Here is an 18,315-nt window from a genome sequence, read left to right as displayed (position 1 = left end):
GTTCTGTCACACTGTAAAGCAGGAGTGTTCCTAACACTCCCCAAGGAAGTCCTTCTGTGGGGAGGGTGGAGGTACAGAATTTGGGCTCTGAGACTGCCCTTCTACTTTAGACAGAGCAACTTCTGATTTCCTGTCTTATATATGGCATCCCTTCAAAGAGCACAGGGGTTCTCTGACTAAAGCTTGTGTGAAGACCACACTGGAAAGAGATAATGGTGAGCTACTGAATAGTTTTAAGTCAGGTGGGGGGTGGGGCGCCTGGTCAGATTGCCCTTTAGGAAGATCAGCTCTGATGGCAGTATGGAGCAGAGATCAATGGGGGTGGGCAGAGTGGATCTGGGGAGGCCTGCTAGGAGGCAGGGATGGAGAGGAGGACAGGATGGATTCGAGAAATACTTAGGAAGTGGCATTGATTAGACAAGGAGTAGGGCATGGGAGAGGGAGGAGTCTAGAATAATACCCTGGTTTAGGTGTGGGTGGCAGGTGACGGGTGGTGTGGCTTATTGAGATGGGGACACGGAAGGAGGAGGCAGTGTCAGAGGGAAGGCAGTGGGCTCAGTCTGGACATGTTAATTCAAGATACCTATTTCTTTTGCATTTGCTGATGTGGTTGTCAAAATTGTGACCACTAGAATTAACAGGCACTCTTTCTTTTAGTACTGCATGCTTTCATCCATGCTACACCCTCTTCCCTCGCAGCCCTTACAACCACAGGAAAGGAAGCTGGTTAGAAAGCATCCGGAAGAGAGTTGACAGATTTACGATGGGTGTTGAGTGAGATTTTTTTCCCAAATGAAACCAGGAAGATTTTATTTGGCTCCAGCAAGCTGAGCATCCTGTATGGAGTCAGCCTGAACTCTGAGGGGTGCTTTGGGTCACATCTGCAAGTAGCCTGCATGCTTGCATGTGGAAGGGCCCTGCCTCCCTTTCACAAACTTGAGGATTGGCTCAGTGTGATGTCTGCTCATTGATAAGGGATTTTGAGGCTGATAGTTTGGGAAGAATGTGGGCTTGCAGTAGGTTCCCTGGGAGGGGGGATGTGCGGAGGCCAGAAGGCTCTGAAAGGCTGAAGTGGATGGCAGAATAGCTTGAGGTACTTAAGATTTTATTTCTGAGTCAAACATGGAGCCAGAGGCATTTTAGAACTGGTTTGACCTTTGAAATTACATAGGTCAGTATTTCCCATGGAAAACTGATGGAAAAAAGGGGTCTCTAAACAGATCATAATAGAAGCATGAGTTTATACAATATTAGTGGATTTCTTTTGAAATTACGCCTAAAAACAAGTAAGTTTTCAACCCATACCAACAATAAATATGTAGCCATTGTTTTATTACAAACATCTCAGCTACAGAGGTCACCCAGCCATTAGGGAAATGTTCACTAGTTCTCAGTTCCCTGGAGGCATACCTTGAGAACAGTCTTAGACTGGCATGCTTTTCTGGCTGTTGTCCAACTTTTTAAATAATAAGATTAGTTTTATTATTTGATCATAATTGTTTCTAACCACCTGATTGGTGCTCTAATAATCTTTCCTTGGAAACCGTCAAATTTTGTAATTCTCCCTCTAGCTTTATTGATACATAATTCACATATAACATTGTGTAAATTTAAGGTGTACAATAGGATGATTTGATATACTTATGTGTTGCAAAATGATCACCATTACAAGGTTACCGCATCCCTTACCTTATGTAATTACCATTTTTTGGGTGTGTGTGATAACATTTAAGATCTACTCTCTTAGCAACTTTCAAGTATATTATACTGTATTGTTAACTGTAGTCATCCTGCTGTATGTTAGATCCCCAGAATTTATGTGCCTTATATCTGGCAGTTTATAAGCTTTGACCAGCATCTCCCCATTTCCCCCACTCACAGAGCCCCTGGCAACTACTACTCTACTCTCTGTTTCTGTGAGTTTGGCTTTTTTATATTCCACATATGCGTGAGATCATGTAGTATTTGTTTTTCTCTGTCTGACCTACTCACTTAACCAATGCCATTCACGTGTGTTAAGGTCCATTCACGTTACAAATGATAGGATTTCCTTCTTTTTTATGGCTGAACAACATTCCATTGTATGTATATAACTTATTTTCTTTAACCATTCATTATTGATGGACACTTAATTCATTTCTGTATCTTCTGTGAATAATACTCAGATGATCATGCGGTGCAGGTACCTCTTCAAGATGGCAATTTCATTTCCTTCAGATTCATACCCAGAAGTGGGATTGCTGGATCATATGGTAGTTCTGTTTTTAATTTTTTAGGCACCCTCCGTACTCTTACCCATAGAGGCTGTGGTTAGTGGACTTCCTTAGTGCCGGACTTCTTCAAGCCTTTCATTGCTAATGTGCGTTGTTAGTTTCTGAGAGAGGGATAGCACAGGCACTGCTTCTCATCTGTGCTTGGTTCTCTGAACTCTTTTCTCAGTGCCTTGTGAGCAACCTGTGATTCTTAGAACACGCTTTGGGAAGTGTAGAAATAATCCTTCTCTTTGTTTCTTTGTTTTTCAAAGAAACCAAAATTTTTTCTTATTATAACTTTGGACCTGGAATTCACTAAGCTTCCATTTATTTAAGTGGTGTCCTGCTCTCCCTACGTCCCTACATCAGAACTTCATTAGAATTTATTTCCTAATGGCAAATAGGCTCTTGTGATTAGTTTTATTGTTTTTCTTTTAAAGTTTTTAAATTTTGGTGGTCTTCAAGTATAATAAAAAGGTTGTCCCCTGCCATCCCCTGACCAAACACACCCTGGGGTTACCATGTTGAATACCATGTGGTATTCAACTACAGTCTTTGTGCACCTGGCCAAATACAAACGGGGAGGTTGGGGGAGGTGAGATGTCAGTGTTCCGATTCAGCACACTCTACCATGATGCTGTGGCTTGGTCCTTCTGTCACTACCAGCCCTCTAACCCCTGTGCAAATTATAAGCCAATCTCTTTGAATGCCCAGATCTCAGTCTTATTCACCCCTGTGCAAATTATAAGCCAATCTCTTTGAATGCCCAGATCTCAGTCTTATTCACTGTCCCAGTTTGTCTTTTTGAGCTTGTTTTCTGAGCCACATTTCAAGAGACAAAAACAAAAGCAGCTTCTCTGAGAATTATTATTATAGTGGCCTTTCTCCTCCCTCCATCTCAGGAACTGGATGCATTTCAGCCATACCCTGTTGAGATAATGCCAGGCAGAATCTACCTGGGCAATTTCAAGCAAGCCTGCGACCCTAAAGTGCAGAAGGATTTGAAAATCAAAGCACATGTCAACGTATCCATGGAGACAGGGCCATTGTAAGTAGAAATACCATTTTTTTAGATTAGTATAATTTATTTATACAAGATTCCTAGTGCCATCCAATGATAGCATTGAAAGGGCTCTTAGACATCAGCACACACTGGAGTAGGGTCTACATTTATTTTTGTCTATTCCTGGCCTGCAGTTCATTTCCTAGCTTGGCCATGGTGTCCTCTGTCCCTAATTGACACGTCATACTTGCCCCATACTTAAATCTCAAAAGTAATGCTTTCGTGGTGTTTAACATTCTGGGTTCAAAGAGCAGAAAAGTTCTGTACAGCCTTGCTTGTCAGCCGCTGTCTTCCCAGCTGTGTCCAGTCATGGTCACCAAGGCCCAGCACTGTACACCCCACCTCTTCCAGCTCCTGGTCAAAGCTAATAAAAATTCAGCTCAGGGAGAATTTATATAAATAACACAATAATTCAGTAAGGCATCTGGTAATGAAAATACTATATAAAATCAATAAATTCAAGTTATTGATATAAAAACAATAATCAGTAAAAGAGAAAAGATACATTTTAAAACAGTAAGAAAAAGATAAGATTCTTGGGACTAAACTTAAAAAATACACAGTACTTATGTAAAGAAAACTTCAAGATTTTAAGGTAGGAGATAAAAGATGATACAGATAATGGAAAAGACTATAAATTCAAAATTTCAATAAAATTATGAATTACATGTGTGTATAACTAGACAATTTGATGTTCATAGAGAAAACAAAATTTAATGATGAGTCAGGACTAGGTGATTCAGTTCAGCCTTCCAGCAAGAGCAACTAGAAAATTGGATCAAATATAAAATTTTCTTCTACTTTATGGATAAGAGAGAAGACAAAGCAGTGACAATTTAGTGGCCAATATCTGGGAGAAGGAAATCTAGAGAGGTGAAGGTAGCACTTGGTGCTGTTTTTCAGCTGGGAGTGTCTGCTGATTCTGAAAGTGACAGCTAAAGGCTGAGAAATTGAGCAGAACTTTTGAAAGCCTCATAGAGCTATAGGTTTAAGAATCAGGGGCCCTGGAAATTTTTTCATATTTTAGATTGGAACACTAAAGGACTACTCCCTAGAAGTAAGGCTTAATCAGAGAAAGGCCAACCCTCATGGGGACTGAAGCCCAGCCAAAAGTCATCTTAACCTCAATTCAGGTGATTCTAGATTGTTAACGCCCCAAATTATTTGCCAGACACAATTGTAAATCTTCTACAAAAAAATAACATCATCCTGGGCCTCAAATTATTTCTGTAATTTTACATGTACAATACCTATATACAGTAAAAAAAAAAAATCTGTCATATGAGGCAATAAGGCAACATGACCAGTAATCAAAAGAAACAACAGAGAATAGAAACAGACTCATAGAGGGTCCAGATAATAGAGATAGTAGAGTTATCAGACATAGGCTTTAACTTAACTATAATGGATAGGTTTAAAAAAATGAAAGTGAAAATTGAGCATTTAAGTGGAGAACTGGAAACTAACAAAGAGGCAAATGGATATGCTAGAACTGGGAAGAAAATAACCATAATTAAGAAAACAATGATTAGGTTTAATAATAAATAATACAGTTGGAGGAAGAATTGGTAAACTGGAAGTTAGGCCAGAAGAAACTACTAAAATGAAGCTCAGGGGATAAAAATTATACAGAATGATAGAGGATGCAAGAAACATAGGAGCTACAGAGAAAGGTCTATCATAAATGTAATTGGAGTTCTTGAAGACTGACAGCTCATTCATCAACAGAAATCACTGAAACTAGAAGAAAATGGAATATATCATTGCAGTTGGTAGACTTTTAGGTGATCCCCACCTCCTATCATTCAGACCATTGAGTGTGGGCTAGATTTACTCATGTGCACTAATGACTAGAAAAGCAAAAGTGATGGGCTGTCTCTACAGAGATTAGGTTACAGAAAGACTGGATGTGAGCTGCCCTCTGGAAGAGGTCCACATGGCAAGGGCCTGAAGGTCTCTAGCAAACAGTTAGCAATGAACTGAGGCCTTCAGTCAAAAAGCCTATGAGAAACTGAATCCTGCTGACAGTCATGTGAATTAGCTTGGAAGCAGCTACTCTTCCAATTGAGCCTTCAGATGAGATCATATGAGACCCAGACAGTAGCTTAACTGTAACTTTTATGAAAGATTTTGAGCCAATGGTGCCCAGATAACTGCTCCCAGATTCTTGATCCATAGAAACTGATAGATGATAACTTTTGTTGTTTAAGCCACTAAGTGTTAGAACATTTTGCTTTCCAGCAGTAAATAACTAATGCAGTCTTAAAGCACTGAAAGAAAATAACTGCCAACCTACCATTTTGTACACAGAGAATATATCCTTCAAGAATGTAAGTGAGAAGAATTTCTGTTTCTGGCCTTGATAGAGTAACTAGGACCAGATTTACAACCCTACCTTAAACAACTTTAAAAAACTCAGACAAAACATCTAAAACAAGGATTTTTGGACAATGGCAAACAGACAGCATAGGACAATGATTCTTGAGAGAAAGGGTGAAAAATCAAGATGAGCCCCACAATCAATCCAGCTTGTTGCTTGGAGACTGTTTGCAGGTCTCAGTACAGGGCTGAGGCCAAAAGAGATTTTATTATTCTTTCTGAGTTGAGAATTTAGAGTTGTCAAGTTGGCTAGAATTTTTAGGGGAGACTTGCATGGAGAATAGAGAGCAAAGTACAAAGAAGGTCTGCAGAGAGTCCCCCTGTGTCTTCAGCTGAGTACTTATAAGAAAATGCATGTGAGGAAACTACTCAAGGCTGGAGAAAAACCAATAGAAATGAACAGGCAGTACAGTCCCCAGAGGTTACAGGGAGCCAGAAGTAGTTTATGTTTCGAGCCAGAGTAAACAAAACTCATAATATGCAGGGCATCAAATAGAATACTCAGAAGAGTAGTGCCTCAGTAGTGAGGAAAAACTAGCTTGATATTAGGGATGAAAAATACAATGTCTGAAATAAAAAATACACTGGATGGAATTAATAGCAGATGAGACAGTATGAAAGAAAAGATGGATGAATCTGAAGATAAAACAATAGAAAATACACAAAATGAAACATAGGGAAGAAAAAGACTCAAAAAAAGAACAGAACTTCAGTGAGATTGAGACAGCTTCAAGTGGCCTAACATGTGTAATTGGAGTCTCCGAAGGAGAGGAGTGGGGAGATAGAAAACATTTGAAGAAATAATGGCCAAAATTTTTCCAATTTTGATAAAAACTATAAATGATCATTATAATGATCTCAATAAAATCAATAAAATTTTAAATTAAAAATAAGAGAAAAATTAGGAAATATTATGAGCAACTTTATGCCAATACACTTGATTATTATATTGAAGTTAAATTAAGTGAACAGTTTCCTTGAAAGACCCAAGCTACCGATGCTCAATAAGAAAGAGACAACCAGAATATCCCCATACTTTTTGAAGAAATTGAATTCAGAGTTTAAAATTTTTTTCACAAAGATAGCTCTAGACCCATTTGGCTTCACTAGTGAATTCTGCCAAACATTTAAGGAAGAAATAATACCCACTCTACACAAGCTCTTCCAGAAAATAAAAGAGGAGGGAACACTTTCCAGTTCACTTATGAGGCCATCATATTCTGATACCTAAACCTGACAAAGATGTTACAAGAAAGGAAAACTACAGACCAATATCCTCAGGAACATAGGCAGAACAATTCTTTAAATTTTAGCAAATGGGATCCAAAAATATATAAAAAGGATAATATCTCATGACCAAATATATTCGCTCCAGGAATGCAAGGTTGGTTTGACATTAGAAAATCAGTCAGTGTAATTCACCATCCAGTAGTCCCCGCTTATCTATGGTTCTTCTTTCTGCAGTTTCAGTTATCTACGGTCAACTGCAGTCTGAAAATATTAAATGGAAAATTCCAGAAATAATTCATAATTTTTAAGTTGTGCACCATTCTGAGTAGTGCAGTGAAATCTCATGTTGTCCCACTCTGTCTCACCTGGATGTGAATCATGCCTTTGTCTAGTGTAGCCACACTATATAGTACCTGCCCATTAGTCACTTAATGGTCATCTTGGTTATCAGATTGACTATCACAGTATCCTCAGCGCTTGTGTTGAAGTAACACTTATTTTACTTAAAAATGGCCCCAAAGAACAAGAGTAGTGATCCTGGAAAAGACATAGTATGTACAGGTTTTGGTACTAGCTGTGGTTTCAGGCATCCAGTGGTGAGGTGGAGGTCTTAGAATGTGGATCCCCACCATGGATAAGGGGGAACTACTGTATTAAACAGGCTAGAAAAGAAAAGTTATCTTCAGAATAGATACAGAAACATGGCATCCTGCAAGTACTGAATCTAAATTTTTAAAAAAGTTTACATGGGGCATTTATAAAAATTGAGACTATGATGGTCTATAAAGTGTGATTAAACCAATTTCAGGAGATTAAAATCATATACAGTTGGGTTTTCAGCCACTGTGGAATTAATGTAAAAAGCAATAATTAAAAAATGTAACTAGAAAATTCATAGAAATAATAAATTTTATTAATTATCAAATTATTAATACATAATTATTGAATTAATAAATAAATAAAATAAATACCTAAATGGCCCATGAATCAAAGAAAAACTCACGATGGAAATTATGACGTATCTTCAACTACATGATAATAAAAATATAGCATATCAAAACTTGTGCAAGGTAGCTAAAACTGTTCTTAGATGGAAATTTATAGCCTTAAATGCATCTATTAAAAAGAAGAAGGGCTAAAAATAAAGTAGTTAAGCATTCTCTCAATAAATTATCAAAGAAGCATCACACTAAACCAAATAAAAGAGAAGAAAGGAATGATAAAAGAAAATTATTGATCTAGAAACAATAGAAATGATTAAGAAAGTAAAAATAGTTTTAAAAAATCTAATAAATTTGATAAACCCTTGGCAAAAAAGAGAGAAGGCACAAATAACCATCTGTAAAAGGGGACTCCACATACCCTACAGATATTAAAAAGATCTTAACAGGATATTGTGAAACTTTATTGTAATAAATATGAAAATTTAGATGAAATGAACAAGTTAAAAAATACTATTCAAGCTGACATCAGACAAAATAGAAAATTTTATTAGTATCAATAACCAGTAAATTTCTCATAGAGAACACTAGATCTAGGTAGCTTCACTGATGAATATTACTTAATATTGAAGGAGGGAATAAAGCCAATATTAAATTTTTTTAGAGAATAAAGAAGAGGAATAATTTCAACTTGTTTTCTGAGACCAGCATAACTGTGATATCACAACCTCATAAGATATTATAATACAAGAAAATTATAGACTAATTTTCTTAATGAACACAGATGTAAAAATCCTAATAAAATATTAACACACTGAATATAGAGATATATGAAAAAGGTAATACATGATGATTAAATTGGTTTTATTCCAAGGATACAATGTTGTATCTGAAAAAAATCAATCTATGTAATTTATCATATTAATAACATAAAGTAAAAATCAGGATTATCTCAATAGATGCAGTGAGAGCATTTGACAATATTCACTATATATTTATGGTTAAAAAAAAACCTCTTGGCAAACTGGGAATAAAAAGGAACTTCTTTGCTCGTTTAAAACCTACAAAAATCTCTATAGCAAATGTCATGATGGTGAAAATGGAAAGTTTTCCCTCTGAGTCTGGGAACAAGATAAAGATGCAGCTATCACCACTCCTATTTAACATTGTACTGGAGGTCCTAGTTGGTGAAATATGGCAAGAAGAAGAAATAAAAAAGGAATCAAAAGGGAAATTTCACTATTCACAGACAATGTAATTGTATACAAAGAAAAGCCAAAACAACCTGCAGATAAATTATTAGACTTAAATAAGGTTGCTGGGTACAGGAGCAATATATAAATAACTTTTTGCATACAAATTAAAAAACTGAAATTTAAAAACATATAATTTACAATAGCACAAATTATTAAGTACCTAATGAAGGATGTGCAAGATCCCTACCCAGAAAATTATAGTGTTACTGTGAGTAGTAATGTTTTGTAGTTCTCATTGCACAGATCTTGCACATCCTGTGTCAGATTTCTTCCTAAGTATTTGATATTCTTTGTGCAATTATAAATGCTGTTTTAAAAACTTCAATTTGTGATTGTTGCTACTATGTAGAAATCCAATTGATTTTTTATATATTAATAACCTTATATCCTTCAGCCTTCTCTGTCCAGATGTCTCCTCTGTTGTGAGGCTTTCCCCAGCTCCCCTGACTTCTCCCTGCCCCTCCTCTTCAGTGTCATGTGCAGATCTTTATCCATAAACCTAACCAATTTGATTGGGGCCATTTGTTTGTGTGTCTGGCTTCCCCATCAGACTGGGAGCTCCTTGAAGCTGGGAAAGGCCCTGTCTGATCCATCTTAGGTCCACTAGGGTCCAGCCCAAGGCTCAGACTTGAGTGAGTGTCTGAGGAAAGAATGAATGGATGTGGGTAGATGGATGGGTGAGTGGACAGGTGGGTAGATGGGAGGCAAGGAGGGAGAGAGGGATGAAGGGGGGAGGAAAGGATAGATGGATGAATGAATGCATTGTGAACTGTGCTTGTATTGTCACAGCAAGTGCTCATGCAGAAACTAAACCAGCCTATTCTTGTTTCTGTATCTACTGCAACTTTCTGCATGCCACAGTGAATGAATGTCACCAGTAGGCCATGGTCTTCATCAAAAATATTTATCAAGTGCTTACTGCACGCTAGGCATTGTGCCAGGCTCCTTGCAGGCATCTTCTCATTAAACATGCTACATGCCTCATCTCCCCTGCCCACCTCATCCATGAAGCTCTAGCCACTTTGATCTCCTTATTGTTTCTCAAATACACTAAAGACCCTGCCCTCAGGACCGTTGCACATGCGTTCTCTTCCACCTGGAACATTCTTTCCTCAGATAACTGCCTGGCTTGTTTTGTAACCTCCTTTAAGCCTCTGCTCAAATGTCATCTCTTTAGTCAAGCCTTCCCTGACCACCCTATCTAAAAAACAGCAGCCCCACCACTCTCCATCCTTCTTATCTTGCTTTCTTCATTTAACGTAGCAGTCTTACTACATACTCCTTTCCATGCTCATTTTATTATCTGCATTGTATTCTAGGAAAGCACCAGGTTTGGTTAACAATAGTAATGTCATATTTATTGAGCGCTACTATGTGCCAAGCAGATTGCTAACTGCTACTAGATTAATTGACTCAATCTACACAATACCCCTACAAGATAGGTGCTGTTTTTCTGAGAGGGTTTCAGTTATTTGCCCACATCTCCAAGATGCTAGCTCAGCATCCTTCCACTGCGGTCCTTTTGCTGTGGTTGAGGGACACCACAGTAGGTCTCTGTGTGAGTTTGCCCACTTGCCTGTGCTTTTCTTCTGTTTAGTTTTGTAGGCGACGCTGACAAGCTTCTGCACATCCAGATAGAAGATTCCCTAGAAGCCAACATTTCCCCCTTTTTACGCCACCTCTGCCACTTCATTGGTAAGGAGCATTCTCTAACTAGCTAGCAACTGGCCTGTGCCCAGGAAGCAGAGGGGCTGTGACACCTTGTCCATACGCCTATTGCTGATTGTGACTCTCAGGACTCAGGAGAAAAAGGTCAGGGCCCAGCCGTGCTCAGCCAGGTGTGGCCAAGCCCCAGGCCAGGCCCTTCTCCTTGGGATCCTTGGCAATATGGGCAGCCACGTATTTACCTTGGGGGCAATAGGGCCAAGTAAGAGCCCCAGGCTGTGTATTGAGCGCCCTGTGTTCTGGCCCTAGCTGGATCACTGTGCCCTTTTGGGCTTGGCCAGGCCCCAGTCCTGGCATCACTGCACTTGTTGGCCTGTTGTGAAATGAGGGTGTTGGCCTATCCTGGGTGCATGTGTTCATGGACGCCTGCTTTGGGCTGGGCTCTGGTGACCTGCAGGTGAATCTCACTCCGTCCTGGCCCTCTTGTCTGGTCAGTGGGGTGGGGTGGAAGGAAGACTCTAGAGCCCTTCCATTTCTGACTTCCATGATCCCCAACATGTGTGCCCAGTGCCCCTTCTATTGTCCCACCACACAACAGTGCCCACCAGTCATTTATCTCACCAGGGGTGGAGTTTTCAACCATTCCCAGGGCTCAGGATTCCCCAAAGAGAGCAAAATCCCTGGAGAGAGTAGGTTGTGTCAGGTTAGAGGCCCACCCCAGGATGGCCTGCTTGTCACCAACACAACCCTGAACCTGAGAAAGGCATTTTGGCCCAGAATTCCCTTATTTTCCCAGGAGATTGCCATTGTCACTTGCCTAGGAGCTGAGACTGAGACTTGCCCTGCATCCCACCATGGGATAGCAAAGCCCTGTGGCCCAAAGAGGACCCCTGTCCAGCCCCACCTCACTGGTGTGGCTCTGGGCCAATCCTTAACTGCTCTGTGCCTAAGTTTCCTTATCCATATGATGAAGCAGTTGGCCTTAATAATCTCAGTCCTCCTCCAGCACTGATGGTCTCTGATTCTGCACTTGGTATGTTTATTTTCAGTTCTTGGGTATTACCAGCCAGCTTAGGATGCCAATTTAAATTTTCTCCCGAGCCCTCACTGGGTGAGCTTGGCAGCCCCAGGGCCATCATTGAATGTGATTATAGCTGATACTTGTGTGCCAGGCACTGGCCTAAGCACAGTTCAAGACTGCCTTATGAGGTAGGTAGTACACTATTATCACATTTTCCAGATGAGGAAACTGTAGCTTAGAGTAACATGCCCAAGCCCCACAACCAGTACTTACACCCAGGCTACACTGCCTCTGTCAGCATCCAAGTGTCGTTGGGGTACGGTCCTCTTCATCTCCACTTGGGGAGGTCAACTGGTAGCAGGCTTCCTGGGCTGGAAGCCTGGAGGGCCCAGAAAAGACCTTTGCATGATAATACTGAGTGCCCAGGCGTGATTCTCTTAAACTGCCAGCTAGCTCTGAGGATCTCCACTTGTCAGGGGATGAAACAGTAAGTAGCCTAGAGATGTCATGTGACTTACCTAGGCCATGGTTTGCTGGTTCTGAATTTACTGTTGGACCTACTGAGGTCAGTCATCTTATAGATCCACAGGGAAGGGGGCCACGCACAAACCCCTGTCTTTCCTTCCTTGTGCAGAAATTCACCTTGATCTTGGCTCTGTCATCCTGGTGTTTTCCACCATGGGCATCAGTCGCAGCTGCGCAGCCATCTTGGCCTACCTTATGCACCGGAACGAGCAGACCCTGAAAGTATGTATTCCTTGGTCCAGAGGTGGGGTCAGAGCTGCACCTGGGAGGAATGGGGCCCCAGCACTGCCTCAGGGGCCTAACTGGGGGCTGGGGGACAGGGAGGAAGAAGGGTTGGGGAAGGGAGCTGCAAGTCCATGGCTTTACCTAGCACACCATACCCAAAGGCAAGGTCCGAAGATATGGGCTAGAGACCAGAGGCTGGGAACACAGGGCAAGTCCAGGGACTCAGACTGGGCAAGGCTTCAGCCAGCCGCACCGTCTGCGTGTCCCCCATCCATCACTCTGTCTATCAGTGTTTGTTCAGGTTCCCCAAGGGAGGTGCATTTTGGCTGCTGCCATGTACCTGTTGGCCATCTATATGTTTTCTTTGGAGAAATGTCTATTCAGATTCTTGTCCCTTTTAAAATTCAAATTGTTTCTTTGCTGTTGAGTTGTATGAGCTCTTTATATATTTTGGGATTAACCCATTATCAATTATATTTGCAAATATTTTCTCCCATTTCTTAGGTTCCCTTTTCATTTTGTTGATGGTTTTCTTTGCTACGCAGAAAGCTTTTAGTTTGATATAGTACCATTTGTTTATTTTTGCTTTTGTTGCTTTTGCTAGTTTCATACTATTGTGGTCAGAAAAGATGCTTGATCTGATTTTAATCTTAAATTTGTTAACACTTGTTTTGTGGTCAAATATATGTTCTATCCTGGAGAATGTCCCATCTGCACTTGAGAAGAATGTGTATTCTGCTGTTTTTGGATGGAATGTTCTATAAATATCTATTAAGTCCACCTGTGGTCCACTGTTTCTGATTGATGTTCTGTCTGGATGATCTATTTATTTATGAAAGTGGGGTATTAAAGCCCCCTACTATTATTCTGTTGCTGTCTATTTCTCCCTTTAGGTCTATTAATATTTTGTTTATATATTTAGGTGCTCCTATATTGGGTGCATAAATACTTATAAATGTTATATTCTCTTGTAGGATTGACCCCTTTATAGTGACCTTCTTTTGTCTCTATTATAGTCTTTGTCTTAAAGTCTATTTTTGTCTGAATAAATATAGCTACCCCAGCTTTCTTTTGGTTTTCACTTGCATGAAATATCTTCTTCCATCCCCTCACTTTCAGTCTGTATGTGTCCTTACATCTGAAGTTATTAAACCACCACTTTTACATTAGATTATTTTGAATTTTCCTGTGTATTTAGCTCTCTTAGTGAGGTTTATACTTTCATATATTTTCCAGTTACTAATTAGTACCCTTTCATTTCAGCTTAAAGAATCCCCTTTAACATTTCTTGCAAGGCCTAGTGGTGAAGAACTCCTTCAGCTTTTGATCGTCTGGAAAACTCTTTATCTCTCCTTTAATCTGGCAGGACAACTTTGCCAGGTGTAGAGTACTTTTTTGGTTGGCAATTTTTTTCTTTAAGCCCTTTGAATATATGATGCCCTCCTGGCCTGCAAAGTTTCTGCTGAGAAATCTACTGATAGTCTTATGGGGGTTCCCTTGTACATAATAAGTTGTTTTTCTCTTGCTGATTTTAGGATTCTTTTCTTGTCTTTAACTTTTAACAGTTTAATTATAATGTTTTAGTGTGGGTTTCTCTGGGTTTATCTTATTTAGATTCACTGGGTTTTCTGGATCTGGAATTCTGTTTCCTTCCCCAGGATAAGGACGTTTTCAGTCATTATTTCTTCAAATAATTTTCCTGTCCCTTTCTCTGTTTCTTCTCTGGGACCTCTATAATGTGACTGTTGGTCCTCTTGATGTCCCTTAAGTCCCTTAAGCTATCTTTCACTGTTTGTAATTATTTTTTCTTTTTTCTACTTTGAATGAATGAGTTCTACTGTCCTGTCTTTGTTTGCTGATCCTTTCTTCTGCTTCATCTAGTCTGCCATTGACTTCTTCTATTGTATTTTTCAGTTCTGTTATTGTGTTCTTCAGCTCCGTGATTTATATTTTATAGTTACATTTTCTCTCTCTTAGTTGAGTTTCTCACTTTATTCAGGCATTCTTCTGACCTTGGTGAGTATCTTTATGATTGTTATTTTGAACTTTTTATCAGGTAAATCACTTATTTCCATTTTATTAAGGTGTTTTTGTGAGGTTTTATCTTTTTATTTCATTTGGAGTGTATTCCTATGTTTCTTCATTTTCCTTGACTCTCTATGTTGGTTTCTGTGTATTAGATAAAACAGTCACCTCTCCCAGTCTTGAAGGAATGGCCTCATGTAAGAGATGAACCTTATGGTTCAACCCTTTCCTAGCTCTTGGCTATCTCTCAAACCTTTGTGTTTGTAATTGTCCAAGCAACTTACTTTGTTCTTAGTGGTTCTCAGTAGTTGAGGATGTATTAAGACTTGTCAGCCTCCCAAAGGGAAGAATCTCAGTCTGCACCTAGATTCAGGCTGATTGGAAGCTGGAACCTCAGGCAGCAGCTTTTAAAGTACATTTTCCGTCAACAATGCACAAAGGCTCCAGTTTCTCTACACCTTTGCTAACACTTGTTTTCTTCCTTCCTTCCTTCTTTCCTTTTCACAGTAGCTATCCTAATGGATTTGAGGAGGTATCTCACTGTAGTTTTGATTTACATTTCCCTAATGATTAGTGATGTTGAACATCTTTTCAGGTGCTTATTGGCCATTCATATATCTTCTTTGGAGAAATGTCTATTGAAGTCCTTTGCCCATTTATTAATTGGGTTGTTTTTGTTGTTGAGTTTTAGAAGTTTCTTACATAGTTTTTATATTAACACTTGAATATATATCCAGATATAAATCAGATATATGATTTGCAAATGTTTCCTTCCATTCTGTGACTTGCCTTTTCACTCTTTGATTGTGTCTCTTTTTTTTTTTAAATTGAATTATAGTTGATTTACAATGTTGGGTTGATTTCAGGCATATGTCAAAGTGATTGAGTTATATATATTATATATTATAATATTATTATATATATATTTCAGATTCTTTTCCATTATAGGTTGTTACAAGATGATTGTGTCTTTTGATGCACATTTTAAATTTTGATATAATCCAGTCTATTTATTTTTTCTTTTGTTGCCTGTGCTTTTGGTGTCACATCCAAGAAATAATTTCCAAATCCAATATCATGAAACTTTTCCCCTATGTTTTCTTCTGAGGGCTTTATAGTTTTAGCTCTTACTTTAGGTCTTTAATCATTTTGAATTAATTTTTGTACATAGTGTAAGGTAAGGGTCAACTTCACTCTTTTACATATGGATATCCAGTATTCCCAACACCATTTGTTGAAATGGCTGTTCTTTCTCCATTGAACGGTTTTGGCACTCTGGTTGAAATCATTTGACCATATCTGTGAGCATTTATTTCTGGGATGTCTATTTCTATTCAGTTGGTCTGAATGTCTGTCTTTATGCCAGTATCACATTTTTTTGATTATTAAAATTTTGTAATAACTTCAAAGGTTTGAAATTAGAAAGTGTGAGACCTCCAACTTTCTTTTTCTTTTTTCATGATTGTTTTGGCTATTCAGGGATTCCTTGAGATTCAAAATAAATTTTAGGATGGATCTTTCTGTTTTCTGTAAAAAATGCTTTTGGGATTTTGATAGAGGTTGCATTAAATCTTTAGATCACTTTGGGTAGTATTGACATCTAAACAATATTAAATCTTCTAGTCCTTCCATGGGATGTCTTTACATTTATTTATGTCTTCTTTAATTCCTTTCAGCAACATTTTGTATTTTTCAGGGTGTAAGTCTTTCACCTCCTTGGTAAAGTTTATTACTAAGTATTTTATTCTTTTAATGTAAGTATTTTATTCTTTTTGTTTTTTCTTTTTAATTTTTAATGGTACTGGGGATTGAACCCAGGACCTTGTGCATGCTAGGCATACACTACCACTGAGCTGTTTCCCTCTCGCCTTTTGATGCTATTGTAAATGGACTTTAATTGTTAATTTCCTTTTTAGGTTGTTCATTGTTAGATACACAACTGATTTTGAATGTTGATTTTGTATCCTGCAACTTTGCTGTATTCATTTATTAGTTCTAAAGGTTTTTGTCTTTAATCTTTTAAGGTTTTCTATATATAAGATCATAAAGTTTGTGTCATCTACAAAATTTTACTTCTTCCTTTCCAGTTTGGATGCCTTGCTTTTTCTTTTCCTTTCCCTTTTCCCCTTCCCTTCCCTTCTCTCTCTCTCTTTCTTTTTTCCCCTCTCCTTTTCTTTCCTTTCCTTTCTCTTTCTTTCTCCCTTCCTTCCTCTTCCTTCCTTCCTTCTTTCCTTTCTTTCCTTCTTTCTTTCTTTTTCTTTCTTTCTTTCTTTCTTTCTTTCTTTCTTTCTTTCTTTCTTTCTTTCTTTCTTTCTTTCTTTCTTTCTTTCTTTCTTTCTTTCTTTCTTTCTCTTTCTCTCTTTCTTTCTCTCTTTCTCTCTCTCTTTCTCTCTTTCCTTCCTTCCTTCCTTCCTTCCTTCCTTCCTTCCTTCCTTCCTTCCTTCCTTCCTTCCCACCTTCCTTCTTTCCCCCTTAATTTCTCTGGCTAGGACTTCCAGTACAATGTAGAAAAGAAGTGGTGAAAGCGGGCATCCTTGCTTTGTTTCTGATCTCAGAGGAAAAGCTTTCACTTTTTCACCATTGACTATGATGTTTCTTTTCACACATGTGGACTTTTCACATATGACCTTTATTATGTTGAGATAGTTTCCTTCTATTCCGTGGTTTATTGAGGCATTGCTTTTTGCCTTTTCCTTTTTCCTTTGTCAATCCAGATAGACCAGCTGATCACCTTCCTTCACGTAATAACCCTTTCTGCATTTTAGGGTGGATGCCTGATGGAAGGCAGCTTCAATTTTCCTTATTCAGAGAATTTGCCCAAGTTCCCTTCCTTTTTATTAATTTCTCCACTCACAAGGCAAACGTTTGTTGAGGTAGCACTAAGTGTCAGGCATGGGCATGGTGCTTTCCTGTCCACGGGAGGTTTCACATATGTTGTCTCAGCCTTCATAGGAGCCATCTGACATAGGAATGATTTCTGTCTCTATGTTCAGAAGCAGAGGTGCAGAGAGGGCAGAGCCAGCTCCTACAACTCCTTACCCTAATCTATTAACCCCAGGCAGCTGCTATTTTTATGTCCTGCCCTTAAGCCATGTTCCTGACTCCTGTGTAAGTACCTCCTGTCCCTCTTGAGCTCTGATCAAGGTAGAAAGGGGCCAGGTCCAATCCTGAAGTTTGCTTTCTCTCCATGGGTTTACAGAGGTCCTGGGCCTACGTCAAGAAGTGTAAAAACAACATGCGTCCAAATCGGGCCTTGGTGGCTCAGCTGTCAGAGTGGGAGAAGGTCATCCTTGGAGACGTCGTCACAGACATCTTGGATCCACTCTACTGATCTTCTCTGTGGCCCAGCTGTGGGTCTAGAAGAACCTGGCTTGGAGGCTTCTTGTGGGTAGTGGGCCAGGGTGTGTAACCAGGATGTGGAATGAGAAGGCCTTTGCTGCCTGGAGCCTTGTGTCAGCCTCCCTGGTTCTTCCCAGGTTCCTCATTCACACCACACAGCAGGTGCGCTCTGCTGAGACTCAGTGAGAATCCCCATCCCTGGGGCATCCTGGACCACCCCACTGCACTCCTGAGGGTGCCTCTGGAGGAGCATCTGGCTGCCAGAGCAGCTGTCCCTCATGTCCCCTATGATATGGATCCTTTGGAGGCTGCCTGGTGGGAGCTCCAAGGGTTCCCCCAGCCTTGTGTTGGGCCACAGTGGGTGTCACGATGCCTGCCCATGGGCGGAGATCCC

General features: G+C 39.5%; 1 protein-coding gene across 6 annotated transcripts in view; it reads left to right on the top strand.

Moving 5' to 3' along the window:
• Nucleotides 1-18,031, top strand: part of STYXL1 (serine/threonine/tyrosine interacting like 1) — a 92,879-nt gene extending 74,848 nt beyond the window's left edge. For 5 of the 6 annotated variants that reach the window (XM_064478621.1, XM_010980739.3, XM_010980741.3 and 2 more), the window contains 4 exons: nucleotides 3,155-3,300; nucleotides 10,719-10,816; nucleotides 12,442-12,554; nucleotides 17,782-18,031. In XM_064478621.1, the coding sequence (XP_064334691.1) occupies nucleotides 3,155-3,300; nucleotides 10,719-10,816; nucleotides 12,442-12,554; nucleotides 17,782-17,913 (489 nt within the window). In that variant the 3' untranslated portion in view covers nucleotides 17,914-18,031. Of the gene's footprint in view, nucleotides 1-105; nucleotides 216-3,154; nucleotides 3,301-10,718; nucleotides 10,817-12,441; nucleotides 12,555-17,781 lie in introns of those variants that run through there. The other variant, XM_031432707.2, reaches the window with a different exon arrangement.
• The last annotated feature ends 284 nt before the right edge of the window (nucleotides 18,032-18,315 follow it).

Source organism: Camelus dromedarius, chromosome 24 (genome assembly GCF_036321535.1).
Source record: "Camelus dromedarius isolate mCamDro1 chromosome 24, mCamDro1.pat, whole genome shotgun sequence".
Lineage (NCBI taxonomy): Eukaryota > Metazoa > Chordata > Mammalia > Artiodactyla > Camelidae > Camelus > Camelus dromedarius.
Note: the sequence above shows the minus strand (reverse complement) of the source record. Positions and strands in the feature narration are given on the sequence as shown.